This window comes from Maylandia zebra, linkage group LG6, assembly GCF_041146795.1.
Source record: "Maylandia zebra isolate NMK-2024a linkage group LG6, Mzebra_GT3a, whole genome shotgun sequence".
Classification (NCBI taxonomy): Eukaryota; Metazoa; Chordata; class Actinopteri; order Cichliformes; family Cichlidae; genus Maylandia; species Maylandia zebra.
This window is the reverse complement of record NC_135172.1, coordinates 10390362-10408161: the sequence shown is the minus strand read 5'-3', so window position 1 is coordinate 10408161 and position 17800 is coordinate 10390362. Positions and strand designations below refer to the sequence as shown.

The 17800-nt window shown below is 38.5% G+C and overlaps 1 protein-coding gene across 1 annotated transcript in view; it reads left to right on the top strand.

Annotated features, from left to right (window-relative positions):
* Positions 1-13305: 13305 nt before the first annotated feature.
* LOC101464297 (voltage-dependent T-type calcium channel subunit alpha-1I) overlaps positions 13306-17800 on the top strand; it is a 167166-nt gene continuing 162671 nt past the window's right edge. The window contains exons 1-2 of the mRNA XM_014411480.3: positions 13306-13412; positions 16940-17073. Coding sequence (XP_014266966.3) covers positions 13320-13412; positions 16940-17073 — 227 coding nt within the window. The 5' untranslated portion in view covers positions 13306-13319. The remainder of the gene's footprint in view (positions 13413-16939; positions 17074-17800) is intronic.

Here is a 17800-nt window from a genome sequence, read left to right as displayed (position 1 = left end):
CTGTGCATCTGTGCAAGGATCACCTCAGTTTACATTGCAACTGAGTGGTTTAAGTTCTGCCGCATTGAACTTAAAGCCAGCAAATATCCTGGGATTGTTGAGGCTCTCAGTGAGCTAAAATCCACCTGGTTGACGGTCCACCCTTGATTCATATTGTATATTCTTTCTATATCACTTTCTATGAGCATCTGCCTCAGGTTCTCTCTATATAAATATATTCTCTACTTCTATGTAGTGCTGTGTAAATGATATTTGCATCTGCGTTTCCAGGACGTTACTGTAAAACCTCTAAATCAGTCTGAAAATATCAGTTGGGAATTAACATTAATATTAAAAAGTATCTGCTTATTTAAAACAGTAAGAAAACAACTCACAAGTGAAAAAAACAAAGGCAGCCTCGTGATTTTGAAACGAGGTTTAAAAGTGCTTAATATTGTTACGAACACTGAATATTTCACATCTGATTTGGGATGCTTTTGAAAGTTAAATAAATCTGACAGAGATGGGGAAAAAAAAAAGAACTGAAGGAATGTTGGAGAAAAAACAGTGTGTGCACCAATTCTCCCACCATGATGAGGGAGACTGAAAGTCATATATAACATGATTAATCCAAGTTATCACTACTAAAGATGGTTCTACAAGCTAGGTGTGCTTAGTTTTTCACTGGTCCGCCCTCGGAGAACTTTATTTTTCCACCGGAATGTAGATGACAAAACGAACAGAAAGCATGTTAATAACTGGATTATAGTAAACCAGTGGACTTCTGTCAGGGCAATGCAGGCAAGCAGTACCCAGTTATAAAACGGCACTAAAATTCTGTCATCTTAAACATGCATTCTTTACATTACTGCCATCCTGTGGCCACGATTCGCTATTGTCTGTGGAAGCAGGCTAACTCTGCTTGACTACCTATCCAAATGCTATCTGTGCATAGATTTTGATAGGTGTGTCTGTTTCTCATTAACATCGGCTGTAGCTGTGAAGCCTTGACTGTAGCATGCGCACTGGAGATCAGCTGACAGATACCTAATGGAAGAGAAGTATAGCTCCGCTTTCACTGTAGAAACAGATCTAGTACAAGCAAATAAACAAGCCTTGTGTAATTTATAATTTTGAATGATACGTTTTTTTCTTGCTAAATAACTTTTTTTTTGATTAAATCTACTGGTCTTAACCACCTTTTTTGCTAATATACTGCCATCATTTTGATACATACAGTTAACCATGTCACACTGCTCAAGCGTTTTAATAGCGCTGTGATTTAAAAAAAAAAAAATGTGATAAATATATTTAATTTACTTTTTTACATCAAGGTGTAGCCTTTTTCTCCTGAGCTCATGTAAAGCTATTTTCAGAGAAGGTGTTCCCCACAGGCCAGACACTTGAATCATAGTTATATAAAATATGATGCATTACAGTAGATTAAACAGAATGTAAAATAGTCCATTTAAAATGAACTCATCCAGCAGCAATATTCATCCATATAACACTGATAGTGAACATTTTTCTGCAATATAATTACTTTTACTTTTGATCCTTTATGTAGACTTTGGCCATAATACAGTTTTATGTATAGTGACGTGTTGTCATAATGTTTTATTACTGCTTTTGCTAAAGTATTAATCCTAAAAACAAATTCTTTAAGCACTCATAGCCATCAGCTAAAGATACTTCTGGCTTCTCCCTTGCCTGAAGGGTCGCCATAGCAAGTGTTTCATTTGCCAGTGTTTTACCCTGTATGCCATCTCTGAGACAACTCCAAAGTGAGTGTGTGTCTCTACCTGGAATTGAACCAACAACCCTTGGTTTGCCCAGCAAATATGTTAATACCATACGACACCACATAGAGTGCAGTAACCTGCAGGAGGCTGTCGGCACGTATAAAAGACAGGAAAAACAGTATTTTCATTCTGGTCTTATTTGTCCTTTTAAACAGTGATGTCATCAACTCAAAACTTAAAACACTTCAAAGTCACTGCATGCCACTTTGCTAAACCCGTAATGCCATTATTCAACCACATATTCAGTAATGCGCATACATTCTTATATTTGTATATATATCTATTTATTCTTAGAAATCTCACATTCCTATTCTTATATTTTGCTTTGTTCTTATGTTTCTTGTGTTTTGCACACCTCTGTTGCTTTTGAAGCTTGCACACAAGAATATCACTCACATGTCCTGTACCAGTGTGCCAGCACATGTGATGTGACAATAAAAGTGATTTGATTTGATCAATCAAAGTTTCAACAATTTAATAACAAAAATTGGGGAATTGTTTCATATTTTTAATATTTTATTGATATCTTGATTTTAGTGAACTAGCCGTGCTGAGTTACTTGGTAGAAAGTATACCAGCCTTGCTACTGTTCTCTGTTCATTTCACATTCGCTATGAGAGAGTGTGTGTCTGTTATTTCCTTTAACTGGTAGACATCTCCAGTATTTTTAGCTCAATCAGTAGTTGCATTACGTAGTTGAGGGTCAGATTTTTTTCCCATTAGTTACACAAGCCTGGCAACACTGGAGGACGGAAATAGCATGCAACAGTGGTTGTGGGCAGAAGAGGAAACCTACCTACACACTTAACACCCATATCATATTACCATCATACTACACCAGAAGAAAGAGTGGATGGGAGGAGGAACAAAAAGGAAAGCACAGAAAATCCCACCGCATGGTCCCAGTCAGAAACTGTGTGTGCTTGTTTGTGTCTCCCTGTTTTACAAGCAGGCTTCTAACTGTAACTGTACACTGAGTATTTTCTTGTTGCTTCCATTCCCCATATCTGGCCATCGCTGCAGAACGATACATTAGCTGGCAGCTGTTAAAAACCAGTAGAACTTCACCTGTCTCTCTCCATCCAATCAGTCCTCCATACTGCTGAAGTTTATTGACCTCCACCCCTTTCCAGCTAAATGACTCACAGTAGACTGACAATTTTGCCACACTATAGATTCTGTGTGGACAAAGTTTTAGACCTGTCATATAAAGTGTGTTCAGTCTTAAGTGGTATCTTCTCACACAAGCAAGACTGATAACACCTCATTAAGCCAAACCGTAGTCTTGTCAGATGAAATGCAACTAACTTAGACTTCCATTAACAAACTTTGGATCCTCAATTAAGATGTCAAATAATGGAACAAGGATTTAATTGGCCAGAGATCGTGTTATTCATGATATAAACGCATACGCACAAACCCACACACGACATGCAAATATACGCACACAACAGAGGGTTCCTAATATTTTTGTAGGCGCTGGTTGCCACAGCAACAGGGCAGAGCTTATCTTAAGGAATCTTATGGCAGCTGTGCATTGGACAGAGGGGAGGGAAAAAAGTGGGAGGCACAGACAGAAAGAGAAGTCAGATATTTCTGAAGGTGTAAAGTTCAAGTATACTTCTTTTAATCTTTTTATCGGTCTGTTAGTAGAAGAAAGTTGGCCTCACAAAGGTTACTCCTAATTTGGAAGAAAACAGTTTCTATTTTCTCAGCTCCCACTGAGCTAGAGATGAAAGGAGAAAGTTATGACACTTACAAATGCATGATAATTCAGCAATATCAATTACTTGGAGTAATATGATTTCGTACTCTTAGGGTTTACCATGTAACCTTCAATAATTCCAGCAATGTTCTATTACTTATCATGTATTTTTAATTTTTTTATTATATACTTCATAATTATATAATGAGAATTTTGATGCTTTTTCCAGGGTGGAATGACTGTACAGCAAACATCGTTAATCACTTTAAAAAAGTACCAAAAATAATTGGTTAAATGTTCCTTAACAAGTTGCACCTTGATCAGATTGCATTCATAGCCATCAAGCTTCTAGCATACTCTTGGCTGGGTGTTTGACCTCTCTTCTCGGCACAATAGGGTTGAGGTCCTGGCTTTGGGAAAGCCACTTTCCGAAGCTTAATGTTAGCCTGCTTTATCATTTCTACAACCAGGTTTATGTGTGACGGTCATCAACTGGCTCCTGGAACCCAGTTGTTAGTTATTTTCAAACATGTAGCTGTTGATTTGACTTAAAGATGAAGAATTTAGAGGAAGTCCTTCTTCTTCATTATTCCATTCACTTTGTGAATTTATCACTAGTAAAACGCATGATTCTACCATCACCACACAGCTCAATCTTTCTCTTGTCTGACCATAAAACCTTTCTTCTGAAGGCATTTGGCTTGTCTATATGGACAGCTGTTAATTTCAGTGGAACTTGAAGGTGTTGATTTTGGAGGAGGGGCTTCTTAACCTGTCAGTCCTGCCTGACTGATGCTTTTACGTAAACTCGGTAAATGTAATAACCATAGTCACCAACAGAATCCATAGTTTTTAGTTGGGGATCTCCCATTTGTCCCACAGGGTGGTTGTCTCAGCTGTGATTCACTGATTCACAGTATGTGAATCATTCTATTTCAAAGCTTACTGAAGCAATGCAAAAAAAAAAAACCCACATGAACAAATAGTAGCCTCCTGAACTATTAACGTTCAAAACTGTACAGATCTACTCTTGTCATGAATACTTAAAAATTCAAACCTATAATCGACAGAAGGTACGGGCAGAATCAGTGCTGTGTGTTGGCATGAACAGCTCGTATATCACACCTTAGTCAGACATCTCACTGAAATATTATGTTTACAGCAACATAATACAATAACTGTTTGTCATCCAAGTTCCAATCTCATCATATATAAAGGTTTCACAGTAATAAGTACGTATCCCCCAGAGTCTACAAGTGGATGGGGTGGCGAAGTCATTGAAACAGCATGCGCTGAATCCAGATAAGATTCCAAGTCTGACAAAAGTAGTGAATACAATGCTTTGTGAGACATTAGGTACCTGTTGTCATATCTGCAACTTGCTTTCAGCTTACACAGTGTTGTGTTTAATAGAATGAATCAGGATCTCTTTATTCTTTTATCAAGGCATCATGAATCCACCATGTCATTCACTATATCACTGATTCAGTCTCTCTGGCCACAGGGCAGAATGTTAGTGAGCAATAAGAGCTTCACTGAATTAACTGATTAGTAAATATTGTGCCTTTATGTGTCTATGTTTCTGTGTGGAAACGCTCACTCCTCTGACCTGACAGCTGAAGGAAAAGAGAAGCTGACATGAGATGCTGTGAAGCATTACCATGTGATATCCCATGACATTTACTGCTGTCCAGCACACACACTGATATACCATCACACACAAACACACTTCGTTCTTCCTCTTTCCAGCCAGCTGTACTAGATCGAGGAACCCCAGATGGAAAATTCCAGGAAAGAAGAGACCTGCCAATGTCTGTGAATATTATGCAGTGAAAGAGGAGCACATGTGGAGAGTAAAAGGAGGAAGGGATGCGGAGAGTGAGTGAGTGAATGAAAAGGTGAGATGTAAAACTAGGAACAAAAGAGCCACAAACAAGCTTGTGAAAATGTTTCTACAGTTGTAGAATAAGTGGCTGTTCTGTATGTGCTCTATAAACACCTAGTGTTTACACACTTTCTGCTTTAAATCATTACTTTTTTTTCCAGTCTATAGCTCCGTTGTCTTTTGTCCTGTTTTTCTCCCCTCACCACTTACTGTAGCATTGCATATGGCTACCCCTCCCTAAGCCTGGATTTGTTGGAGGTTTCTTGTTAAAAGACAGTTTTTCCTTCCCACTGTCACCAAGTGCATGCTAACAGGAGGTCTGATTGTTGGGGTTTCTCTGTATTATTGTAGGTTGACAGTTATTGTGTTTTAGCGCTACAGTTGACCCCGGGGGGTTACCTTCCTCAGAGTGCCCGCGAATTCTGAAAAAACATACATTTTAGATGAGGTGAAAAAAGAACCTATAAATGCCCATTTTTATAGTTTTAACTTTTTTTTAAAAAAATATGTCTTAGGGCTTTAAGAAGAACAAAATGAAAATCAATGACAACACTCAGGAAAACACTAAACATAGCTATGCGCAGCAAACTTTCATGATGTGCTCTTGGATTGGTTGCTTTCAAACCGTGACCTCTGAGTACAGGGATATTTCACCATCCCAAGCTGTGCTTTCCTTTAAAAAAATTGCAGAGAATAGTTACGGTTCCTGTGAAATTGCTGGTTTACTGCAAGCAATTATTAGTGAGGTTCTAAAGTAAAAAAACAACTGAGACTGAGAAATCTTGCGGGGGTGTACTAATATAAATAAAATTGAATTGAACTGAACTGTATCCCAAATGTAATGAGAGCAGCACAGTTTGCATTACATAAGCATTTTAAGCAACAGGATTTCCCTTTTTGAGCCTACTAAACAGAGATGGGCAGTAACGCGTTACTTGCGTTACAGTAACGCGTAACGCGTAATCTGATTACTTTTTTCAAGTAACGAGTAAGGGATTATTATTGCAAAAACAGTAATTAGATTACCGTTACTTTCCCGTAGGAACGCTGCGTTACTGCGTTACTAAAACCGTGATTTTTTTTTTTTGCGAGAATGTCTCACGACAGTGACGTAAGCGAGTGCGCCGTTAGTGACAACAGCTGTCTGCAGATCAACAATGGATCACATATCGATTGTGGGAGAGAGTATGAGCGTGCAGCGTTTAAAGCGTGGAAGTACTGACCTTACTTTGAGTTTGATTCCATAAAAAGTGACAAAAACATTAGCGTCCATTGTGCGTGGGAAGAAAACTTCTTTTTACAGCGAAAAAAACCCCTAAACTTCCGAGTAAGCACCGAGTGCGCAACGACGTAATGGGAAACTCACAGAGAAAGTCGCGGATTCTTCCACTGACCGCAGCACACCTGCACCAGGGTAAACCTCCGCCTACCGCAGTCCTGCTTTACAGGTGAAACTAGAGCAACAGGACCGCTGAGTCTTTGACTTTATTTATTTTCTGCTGTGTTTTACTTGCATCTATTTGAAAGACTGAGTGTAAAAACAAAAAATATTTTATTTTATGTGCTGGAATGTGTAGAAAATAGCTTTAAATGTTAAACTAATTTATTCAAGTCAGAGAATGTTGCATATAATTAAACTTTTGCTTGATGCATAAAGTTAAAAGATTAAAACTGATAAAACAAGTTAAAAAAGAGAGACTTTTCCATTTGATTACATTTTGTATGATGGATTATGTAGAAAAAGTAGAATTGGGCTGAAAGATCTATCGCTTTATCACCTCTTCAGGTTGTAAATCGTGTTTTTAAAAAGTAACTAAGTAACTAAGTAATTAATTACTTTTGAAAATAAGTAATCAGTAAAGTAACGGGATTACTTTTTGGGGGAAGTAATCAGTAATTAGTTACTGATTACTTTTTTCAAGTAACTTGACCAACACTGCTACTAAACAACTTGGCAGATATCAGACTTTTTTTAATAAAAAAAATCAGGAGGTGATATCAATCTAGAATAAAAGATTTAAAAAAGAGAAAAAAAACATCTGTTGTGCATTTTCTAATACCATCGAATGGTTTGAAGAGTTTATTTCACCACAGTACAGTTCTGAAATGTCTTAAAAAAACTATTATGAACTAAGTTAGTTTAATTTAGTTCATTTAAAGCAATTACTTCTTACTTTTCTGAAATATTCTCAACTTTCTCGCTGCGAATGAAATTAAATATTAGTCATACTGTAGCATGGGGGCGGGATCCTGTGAAGTTGGTGGGAGTCTTCGTCTTTATTACTGGGATTATCTTAATCTGCGGGAATGTAGACCTGTGTGGACGGGATTTCATGACAAATTAACTTTTACCAACCTGTCAGCACCTGTTTGGCTTTAGTGAGAAATGGCTAAGGAGAACTCCCACAGTTTTGCATGACTGTCTAGTTACAGGACTTAAAGTTACAGCAAGCTTTTTGCAACTCTGTTGTGTGCATTGTTCAGGGCTTAATAGTACACAGTGGAATATGTGAAGATAGACTAAAACAAACTTTTCTGACATTCAAAAATAAGATCTGTGCTATTGTTGTGAATATATTAATGATGAACATACTGTCCTTCACGCAGCGTCACGTAACTATATCGCCGCTCTGTTTCTCAGAAGTTGTTGAACTAATCCACTATTTTAAACTTCACACCTCCAGAACCTCCAGAGATTCTTGTTTAGTGTCAGTTTTTCCATGAATCTAAATATCACGCCTCTGTTTTAAAGCACAATCGTTCTGTATTGAAGCTTTTTTAATGAGGCAGAACATTTTATGTGGAAAGTGATGTTTCCAGCATATGAAAGAAAACCAGCTTAAAGACACCAAGTTACAAAATGAAATAACCTCCCCATAAACCCACCTCTTTCTCCTCTTTATTTCCCCGTTTCTCTCCATCCTTTTGTGCCAGTTTACTTCATTTGATAGTCGATTGGTTTCCATGGAAACCAGAGGTCGTTTGCCTCCTGCGTGTCTCTTTGGGAACAATAAAAACAAGGGAGGAAAGCAAGAGAGAGAGAAGGCAGAGAGACACTGAGGAATGGGTAGACAGAGTGACGCCATGCAGTGAGGTATTAAGAATTCATTTATCCCCCGCTGCCGCACACTTTCAGCCTCTAAGCTCTTTCCAGCTCTGTCACGCTGATGCTTTTGGCACATCCAAATCTTCTCGGTAGTGGTCTCCAGTGCCACTGCATTTTTATCTGGCCTTTTAAAAGAATCTTAGATTTGTTTCCTCCTGGCTGTATGATGTACTCTGTGAGGCTGGAAGAATGTAAAAAGGTTTAAGGAGCTGAAGACAGTCGATTTAATCAGTCAGTCTCAGAAGGACTATTTTGCAAGTGTTTCAAAATGAACTGATCAAGGATGCCTGTAATTTATAGGCTTAAACGTTTCCATCCTTTTAACAGTAAACATGAAAGCATCTTCAAGTAGGGCCGGGCCATATGAGGAAAATTCTATTTCACTTTTGTTTGTTTTTTTTAGTTTTTGCGATATCACGATGCACAATATATATTGCAATATGTTTAAATAACCTGTTTAACCATTAGTGTTATATTTAACCACACGGAGAATATTCAATATATCGCCCATCCCTGTCTTCGAGCCAGTCAGTTGACAAGCACTGGGTAAGCATGTTAGTGTAATCACCTACTGTACAGTGCACATAATTGTGCTGTGTAATTGTACCTCCAGATCTTTTAATGGTGCTGTTTAGTGACCTGCATTGAATTACTGAAGGTGTTATAAGGAGCTTCTACTAGTGAGTGACAGCCGCTGGATGAATGCGAAGCAGACCGTGCTGAAAACAGCAGACGCTACTTTACAATTACTCCTGGAGAACAAAAAAAAATATGAAGGTTAAAAAATTCAGAAGGTGAAAGAGTTCTATGAAACTATTTCAGAGTTAATCTTCGAGCACCCGGTCTGTAATAGAGCTTTGCGCTTTGAATTTCACCTCATTTTCCTTCCAGTGTTGATGTGAGGTGCGTGTGCATGTCTGTGTGAGAGAGTAAAAAAAGATGGAGCCTCCTCCAAGGCACCTACACTAATTGACTCATTTTTCAGAAGTGGCGAGAGATAGACAGACACTTGCACATTGTTAAAGGCAGCTCATGTATAGGCGGAGTGAATTAGAAGGTAACTGGAAAGCTGGGCACTCCAGCAACACGCTAAAGAATGCATTTAGGAGTGAAAATGACCCCAGGATAATCCTAATAGTATTAGTCCAAAAGCTGTCATCATTACTTAGTGCGAGGAAAGAAGAAATGCTGACCTGCAATTTTGTCCAGCTATGCCTGGAAAGGCATTCGTGTTTTAGGGGGTGGATTCACAGACACTGCCTGGAGGTTCTCACATAGGCTCAGTGACACCTGAGGATGATATCTCTGTCCTCATTAGGAAGGGCTAGCTACACAAAAAGCTGAAGTGGTAAAAGTGTGTGTGTGTGTGTGTCTCTGTATGTGTGCGTGTGCGTGCGCTTGTAGAATGGTGATATAACTGGATTATTTGTTCCGTTACTGCATTTCCAATTGATTTTGCTACACCTCATCAATTATATTGATCCAAATATCAATAGCATCAATACCAACGCTGATATTATTATTGGATCGTGATAGGATTAATACTTTATTTCTGTATTAATCTGTCGTCTAACTTCAGGATGCAGCTCACAGAGTGGTGTTAAATTCCAGATGTCAAAACACAGGAAAAGCTGAAAGGTGTGTTTTGCTGTGTTAACTCATCACAGTGATTTACTGGTCATTAAAATGTGTTCAGAATTTGAAAATTGATAATAATTCATCCCATAACTCCTGACACACTGCTCTCCCCTACACACGCTGCCTACATGTTAAGCGTATTGATGCTGTTATCATACTGATCATCATACAGCAAAAGTTACAAAGCTCTATACAGAAAAAGGAAAAAAGTAAATGGAATAAGAAAACACAGAGGGTCCATTAATCAGAGATATAATTATTAGTTCATGTTCAGAAGTAATCAGAATTCTAAAATCAATACTTAACAAGTCGTCTCTGTTTACCCTGCAATGACCTGGAATTTCAAGGATGGATGGATGGATTTCCAGTTAAAAATGTGAAATCTATTGTTGAAAAAAAATTGTAAAAGGATGAAGTTTGTTTTTTTAAATCCCTTTGACTTTTGACAATAATCTCATTATATTTGTTATATTTGTTAAATTGTAAGAAGAGAAGGATTAAATTAGATTATCTTCAAAACGATCAAAGAAAATATTTCAGTTAATACGGGAGTATGTGTTTGATTTATGAAAATTGAGAAAATGTCAAACATCCACATACACTGTGAAGATCATCAAGTATTTTTTATGTGTTTTCAAGCAAGTAGTGCATAAAGAGTGATTGAATCACAAAAGACCTAACCTATCACTGTGCCATTCTAATTGGTAGACACAGTACAAAGTTTGTATGTAATACTTGCCATCATGTTGGAACGTATAATTTCAAATGTTTCTATTTTTTTCCATATTAACAATGTAAAAATGACACATGCACATGTTAAGTGCCTATTTGTTACGCTGTTGTTGCTTTCAACCCTGGCTATGCATATAATACTCAGAACTTTGCATACAGTTATTTAAATATCATTTTTTCTGTGTAACTGTTTAAAAAGCTGTCATGCAGTTAATTGATCCATGCATTTGATGGTCTATGACAGATCTTTCCTCTTAACCATGTGTCATGTCTGCTTTGCAGCTGTTAGCCTGTTGGATGTCGATAATAAACATGCCACCCTGCGGTGAAAATTTCTCTTTACATGATCCCTGTCAGCTGACGCGTATTGACTTAATGTTTGATTTAATGTGAAACCTAATGTGCCCAAGTGTGTGTGTGTGTACATGAATCTGTGCTAAAGTGTGGGCGGGTGATTTGAGTGTTATGTGTTTGAACCTGTTGGTTATTTTGCACGTGCATATGTGTGCGGCTTTCCGCTCATATGTGTTTGGAGAAGTGGGTGTTTGTGTGTGGCTCTCTGTCTTTGTGTTTATGTGTATGCATGTGCTTTGCCCACTCAAAGCCTATCTTTATCCATCCTGCGATATCTAAAGTGGTCCATCTTCTTGTGGGAAGGTTCAGGCAGGGCCAAGACGAGCGTGTTGAGAAGTTAATGTTTTCAGGAGACTCTCTGTGTGTCTTGCTGAAGCTGCACCTGTCCTGCTGACTGTGTATGTCAAGCTGCTTGGGGAGTGTTTCAGCTTCCTGTTCTGTATAGCCTCCAGGAGGGATTGGACCTCCTGGGCTATTACAGCACATCGTCCTTCTCGTACTTGTTAGCTGAGCATTGCATTCCCTCCACGAACACATGGTGAATGAATTTTGAATCACTTCCTCTTGCTCTTTCTTTGCCAATACTGTTTGATTTTTCCTCTTCAGTCTGCTCCATTTAACTTTTCTCAGAACAAGTGTTGTTCAGTTTTTGGTTCACTCACAATATTCAGCATCGTCACACATTTTCTGACATTTGCTATGCAGGATTTTGATTACTCACGTCATAGAGGATTTTCCTATTAGAAACCACTGAAACAGTAGGGCTCCAGCATCTTGCTGGCAGACAGTAGATGGTGCCGTTCAGTTCTATGAAATGTCTCTGCAGCATCTGATGCATCTCATTTGTCTTTATGATTTAGATGGCTTTGGGGTGCATAAGTGAGTGTCAGCAGAGTGATGAAGTTAAATAAGAAAAGTGCATTTTTCATAGAGTATGTCATAGATATCGCGCATTACACTTTCTAATACTACCGCAGTCTCCTGTGTCAGTGAGGATTAACTTTTATGGAGCGATCAAAGAAAAGCTATGGCAGGTTTTTAAAATTGGATTTTCTTCTTCTTCTGTTATTGCCATAGTTTTCATAGCAGTTATAAAAAATAATGCTGACTCTGAGAACCCATCATAGAATATAAAAGCAATCTGCAGATATAAGAGTGTTGCTTAAAAAAAAAGAAACACTAAAAACACTATGGTAGGAATTGACTGCTGTTCTGTAGCAGAAGATGGACTGAATTATAAATTATACTATATTTGCACATTTTGCATCTTGCACGTCTTCGTCCTGTCTCGTCTACAATATCCTGACAAAAACTTGAACCTGGTATTCAATACCTACTGCACTATACATTTTGTATTGTTTCTGTCCTGTCTTTGTTTATTGTACAGTTATTGTACAGTTAACATTATAGTATTTCATAGCATTGTATAGTTAGTAATTAGTACCATTTTATCCCTTAATTTTACCGAAATTTAGCACATTATTTATTTGTAATTCCTAGTTTTAAATCATAAATCACATAAAGATATGTTTTTTATATTCTTATGATTACACCAAGGGGTGCTTGGGTGAAGCAGCATTTTTATTACGCTGTAAACTGTTGTATTGACAATAAAGCTCTTGTTCAGTTTAGACCATATACCTCCTTTCCAGTCAGAAGCTGAACATGCTATTAGCCATTTAAAGCCCGAACCATGAAATGATTGCCGGAAAAATCTATTTTTTTAAACGGAGTGTTTATTAAACCTTTTGGCATTTTAAAAAATGTTTGGCTTTTCTGGACAATTTGTTGGTTAAAGATTTATTCTGCAATTTATTTGTGTTTTTTTAGGGGGGGGGGGAAATCACACATGTAAAAGTAAAAAAAAGTCATGTATGTACATGACACACTTGGCATTAAGAGGTTAGTAGCTGGAGAACTGAGTTAGCAGAAAGGGTTACTTTTGTTATTTGTTTCTATTCTCTCATCATTTTTTAAATGAGGTGTCTTCATAGAGTTTCTTTTGTTTAAAGTACGAATGACCCATTTTCCCTTCACCGGAACATAAAGTCTTGGCTTTCCCTTTGTGAGGAGTTCTCCTTAACCAGATGTGTCTCTACATGGTTCGAACGTGTGAGTATGATGGTGATCCTTTTGAACTGTGTTACCCTGGGAATGTACCAGCCCTGTGAGAACATCGACTGCTCCTCAGACCGATGCCAGATACTACAGGTACAACGCAAACGTGCACGAAATCCACCCCTAGCTTGTAGCAACATCCCATATAGTCTCAAAGGAAACTGTATGTGTGCTCTTAACAGTGCCTTGTGTGTGTGTGTGTGTGTGTGTGTGTGTGTGTGTGTGTGTGTGTGCTATTTTGTTTTTATGCAATCATTTCATATGAATTCTACTTCCTATGGACACATGAACATGTGGTTCTGATAAAAATATGTTTGATCCCATAGACGTCTGTTAAGTAAAGCAATACAGACTCTTTTCTTTTGCTGCTTGGAGACGAGTTGTGTTTAGATGCATAGTCTATCTCATGAGGTCCATTCTGAGCCAGGAAAATCCCTCTGATAACATAAATATTCCTTTTAAAGTGATGTATGAGCTACAGGTGTTGAGGGACCTCTTTAAAGGGTCCTAAAAGTCAAAGGGACCAGTTAGACTGGTTTATGTTCTGTATATTTGATTCGAATCGCACGGTCATATTGCAGAAAAGAAGATAGAAACACACACTGATACATCCAAACTCAGCTTTATCCCAACCTTACCTCCTTTGCCCATCATGCTCTTCTTCCCCCCATGCTGGGCACTGTACCTGCTTGCACTGACTCACTGCTAGCTTGCGGTCTTTATGCTGCAGCGAGCATGACTCTGTCATGTATGGCACCTCTGCAGCTTCACTTATCATTTGGCAGGACACCGAATCTCTTCTCACTTATGTCAAAGGTGGCTCGAGTGGGTATAACATCTGTGCTAGAGCCTGCGCGCATATGCCTCCGTCTGCCGGGGCAAAGAGCTTGCTGAATCACACGCAATGCACACGAGGCGCTGCACACATCATATAGCATAGCAGCAAACGTAGACGCACACAGTAGATTGATTCAAGTGTCTGTGGGGGGGTGGGGGGGTTGTTGAGTTGGATCTAATAGAATTTCTCCTCCAAGTATCTATAGACCCTATTCAGTATGAGCATGGATTTAGTGGGCTACAGCCCCACAGTCAATACGCTGCTCTCAGAAAATCTACTGTTCAATAACATGATCTCCATGCTGGCTCAGCAGCGAAATCTATAAGCTCTAACAAATGTGGGCTGAGAGACCTTTGGAGGCTTAGGTGGCCACTAGCAGGCATTGTTGGATGATGGATGAGTGCAAGTCCATTGTTGTGCAAAAGTGTTGAGCTACCCCTCCTCTCTTTGGAATTTTTTGAAAACGCAGATTTTTCTATTTGTTTGGGCCTTTCATCCACACGTAAACGGCGTTATCGATCACTGAAAATGGAGATTTTTAAAAACTCCGTTTTTGCGTTTAAGTGTGGACGAGGAAAATGGGGATTTACTCATGCAGCATCAAAGTCGTCTTCACTCAGGATAGAGACAAAATGCTGTTGCTGTTAATCTGACTATCTGCAGTTTTTACACACTTACATAAACACACGCAGTTACTGTCCCTCCATTTAGAAAGACAGAGGTGTGACATAGCAAACTTCTACACTGGGGGTTCGGGGAGGGGAATGAAAAAATAAAGTCAGATGTTTTAGAGAGTTGCAGAAATGGCACGAGACATAAGTGCTTTTCACCATTTGCTAAAGTCTCCCTTGGGTTAGCAAACATTACCGAAGGTAGCACCACATCCATCTTTCCAGCAAAGGTCAAGGTTGGAAAGTCTGACCACTCCTCATTAGTAAGCTGGTCTGGCATACCTGCACTAAATAGGATGCATGTTTTCAGCAGCAAACAAGTCAGGAAACAAAGATCCACCTTAATGGTTCAGATTTGGATCACGTCGCTTGCAGTACGTCGCTCTGAAAATCAAATTACAGGCAACACTGAGCGTGTCAGTTTGTCTCTAATCCCCCAGTATGAACAGAAAGGAGCTCCAGCTAATCTAGGCTTTTTGCACACAACAGCATCGACGAGCTGAATTCTTGGATTTGTTTAAGTGTGTTTTTCTTTTCTTTTTTTATTAGATGCTTGATAAAAGCTATGTGAGGTGTGAGGATTTCGACGTGAGGCTTACCTCTGATTACTGCGCAGAATAATCGTTTTCCATTACTTCACCTTTTAAGGAAACCTGTTGATTTGAGCTTGACGGCATTTGGATGATGTCATGGAAGAAGCGTCTTTGCTGCCATCAGTTTGCTTTTCACACACAACATCATCTTACTGTGTGCAGACAAACAGTCTGTCTCATTCATCAGGAAATCTGTTAAATTTGTGCTTGTACATTAGGCATGTTACATTTAGAGGAAATATGTACTGTATAATGGATCTTTAGAGCTGTTGCTAAAGCAAACCAAAATACAACAAAATTCATTGATATTGAGTTTTACTGCCTGTTATGGTAAAAGTTATGGACCTGGAACCAATTAATGGAGGATTGTAGAAGAAGTGATAAATCATTTAGCACAAAATGAATAGATGAGTTTATTCAATTGTAGACATAAAGCCTAAAAGGGCCTACGGCCACTCAGAGGATCTAAAAACTGTGTTTATAATTTGTGTCAAAATAAATCTAGTTGGAACCGTAACTTCAATTTTTCTACATGTAGTGTTGATATACTGTATTTTCCACACTATAAGGCGCACTTAAGATCCTTAAATTTTCTCAAAAAACGACAGTGCGCCTTATGTATGAATTCTGGTTGTGCTTGCTGACCTCGAACCGATTTTATGTGGTACACGGCGCTCAAACATCTGTCAAAACATGTTTTAGTGTGACTTTGGTAAGCAAGAAGCTGCACCGCTTGATGGATTGTGGGAGCATTACGGCTACTGTAGTCAGGAGACTCGTGGCGTGATCTGGGTCCTAAACTCCGTCTGTTCAGGTCTCAAAGTCAAACGAACACTGCACACTGTGAGTTAAAAACTGCCTAAATTCTTTCATCTTTAATAAAATGATCAGAGTTGCTGCTTCACCAGGTGTAACAAATAAGTTTAACATCCATGAAAACAGAATCTATTAAATTTAGCAGAGTTAGAAGTTAGCAGGAAGTTAGCTCGCTAGTTTCCACCTAAACATGATATACCATGTTCTGACTGAGGGATTTCTGAAAAAATTAAAATGTACAGCTCTGCTATCACTTCCAACATAAATGAAGACAGAAAACTAAACAGGCATTTGCCAAGTGGTTTTATTTATTTATCCGTGCATGTGTGTGTGTGTGTGTGTGTGTACATTTGCATCTGCTTGTCTATGAGATGCAAGGCCTTTTCACACACATGCATTATTTATTTAATGTAATCCGTTTTTCAGTGTTAAACCTATAAAGAAATGACGATTCTCCTGGTCACCGTTTCCATGAAACTTAAAAAAACAAGCAAAAAAAAAATAATTGTGAGTTCAAACGATGATTAAAGTCAGTTAGTTTCACTTTTGCACGCTAAATTTAACAGACGTCTCTCTCTGTGATCTTTTTGTTTCCATCCCAACAATGATTCATCATTCCTGCTGCCAAAAGCAGCCAGAAATGACGTTTTTCCTTATGTTTTCCCTTATTAACACCTCGTATCTCTGTTTCTTTTCTGTCAGGCCTTCGATGCGTTCATCTACATCTTCTTTGCTATGGAGATGGTTGTAAAAATGATCGCTCTGGGGATCTTTGGTCGACGCTGTTACCTCGGGGACACGTGGAACAGGCTGGATTTCTTTATCGTCATGGCAGGGTGAGGACCTTCTGTTCCATTTATCTGACTCCTCTTTCCACATCAGGAGACTCACACGGGTGGGAGCGCTGAAGGGTTTTCTCCCAAACACATGTCTTGACAGCTATAACATCAACAACAAAAACAAATAAATAAAATGTAAAAAAATAATAAAGGGAAAGTATGAACTCATGCATTGTGGGTCAGTGTAATGCTAATTAAATACACCCAAAGGGCTACACTTAAACATTAGCTGATTCTTTTTCAGTAATTTTCACTGTTCCTCTTCGGTCTGCTAATATAACTTGTAAATGTTTCATTCCACATTTAAACTGGAGCTCTCACACAGAGAGTGTTTGAATTATTCGAAAGTTCAAATATTTAATTATGGTCAATTCTGTTTCGCTTCTGTTTAAAGGCCAGGTTCCAAATCCCTTTTTGGCTCATCCTTTTTTGTCTTCCTCTACAATTCACAATCCACTGTGCTGCGATGCGTAGCCAATCAAGTCGGTGTTACAAATGTAACATGGCAGTGGGTATTAACGTGTGGATAGTAACTGGCTCTCACTTGGGACGTGACTGGCAGTAACACAGTGATGATGCGACTCAGCTGAGCTAATCATCTTAATGGAACCTATTGAATGAGCTGAAATTACCCAGCCACAAATTCTGTCAGGGTTACTGATGTCTCGAAGGGATACCTTTAAATGGTAAAAAAAAAAAAAGGTATGAAATATTTTTCTTTGGA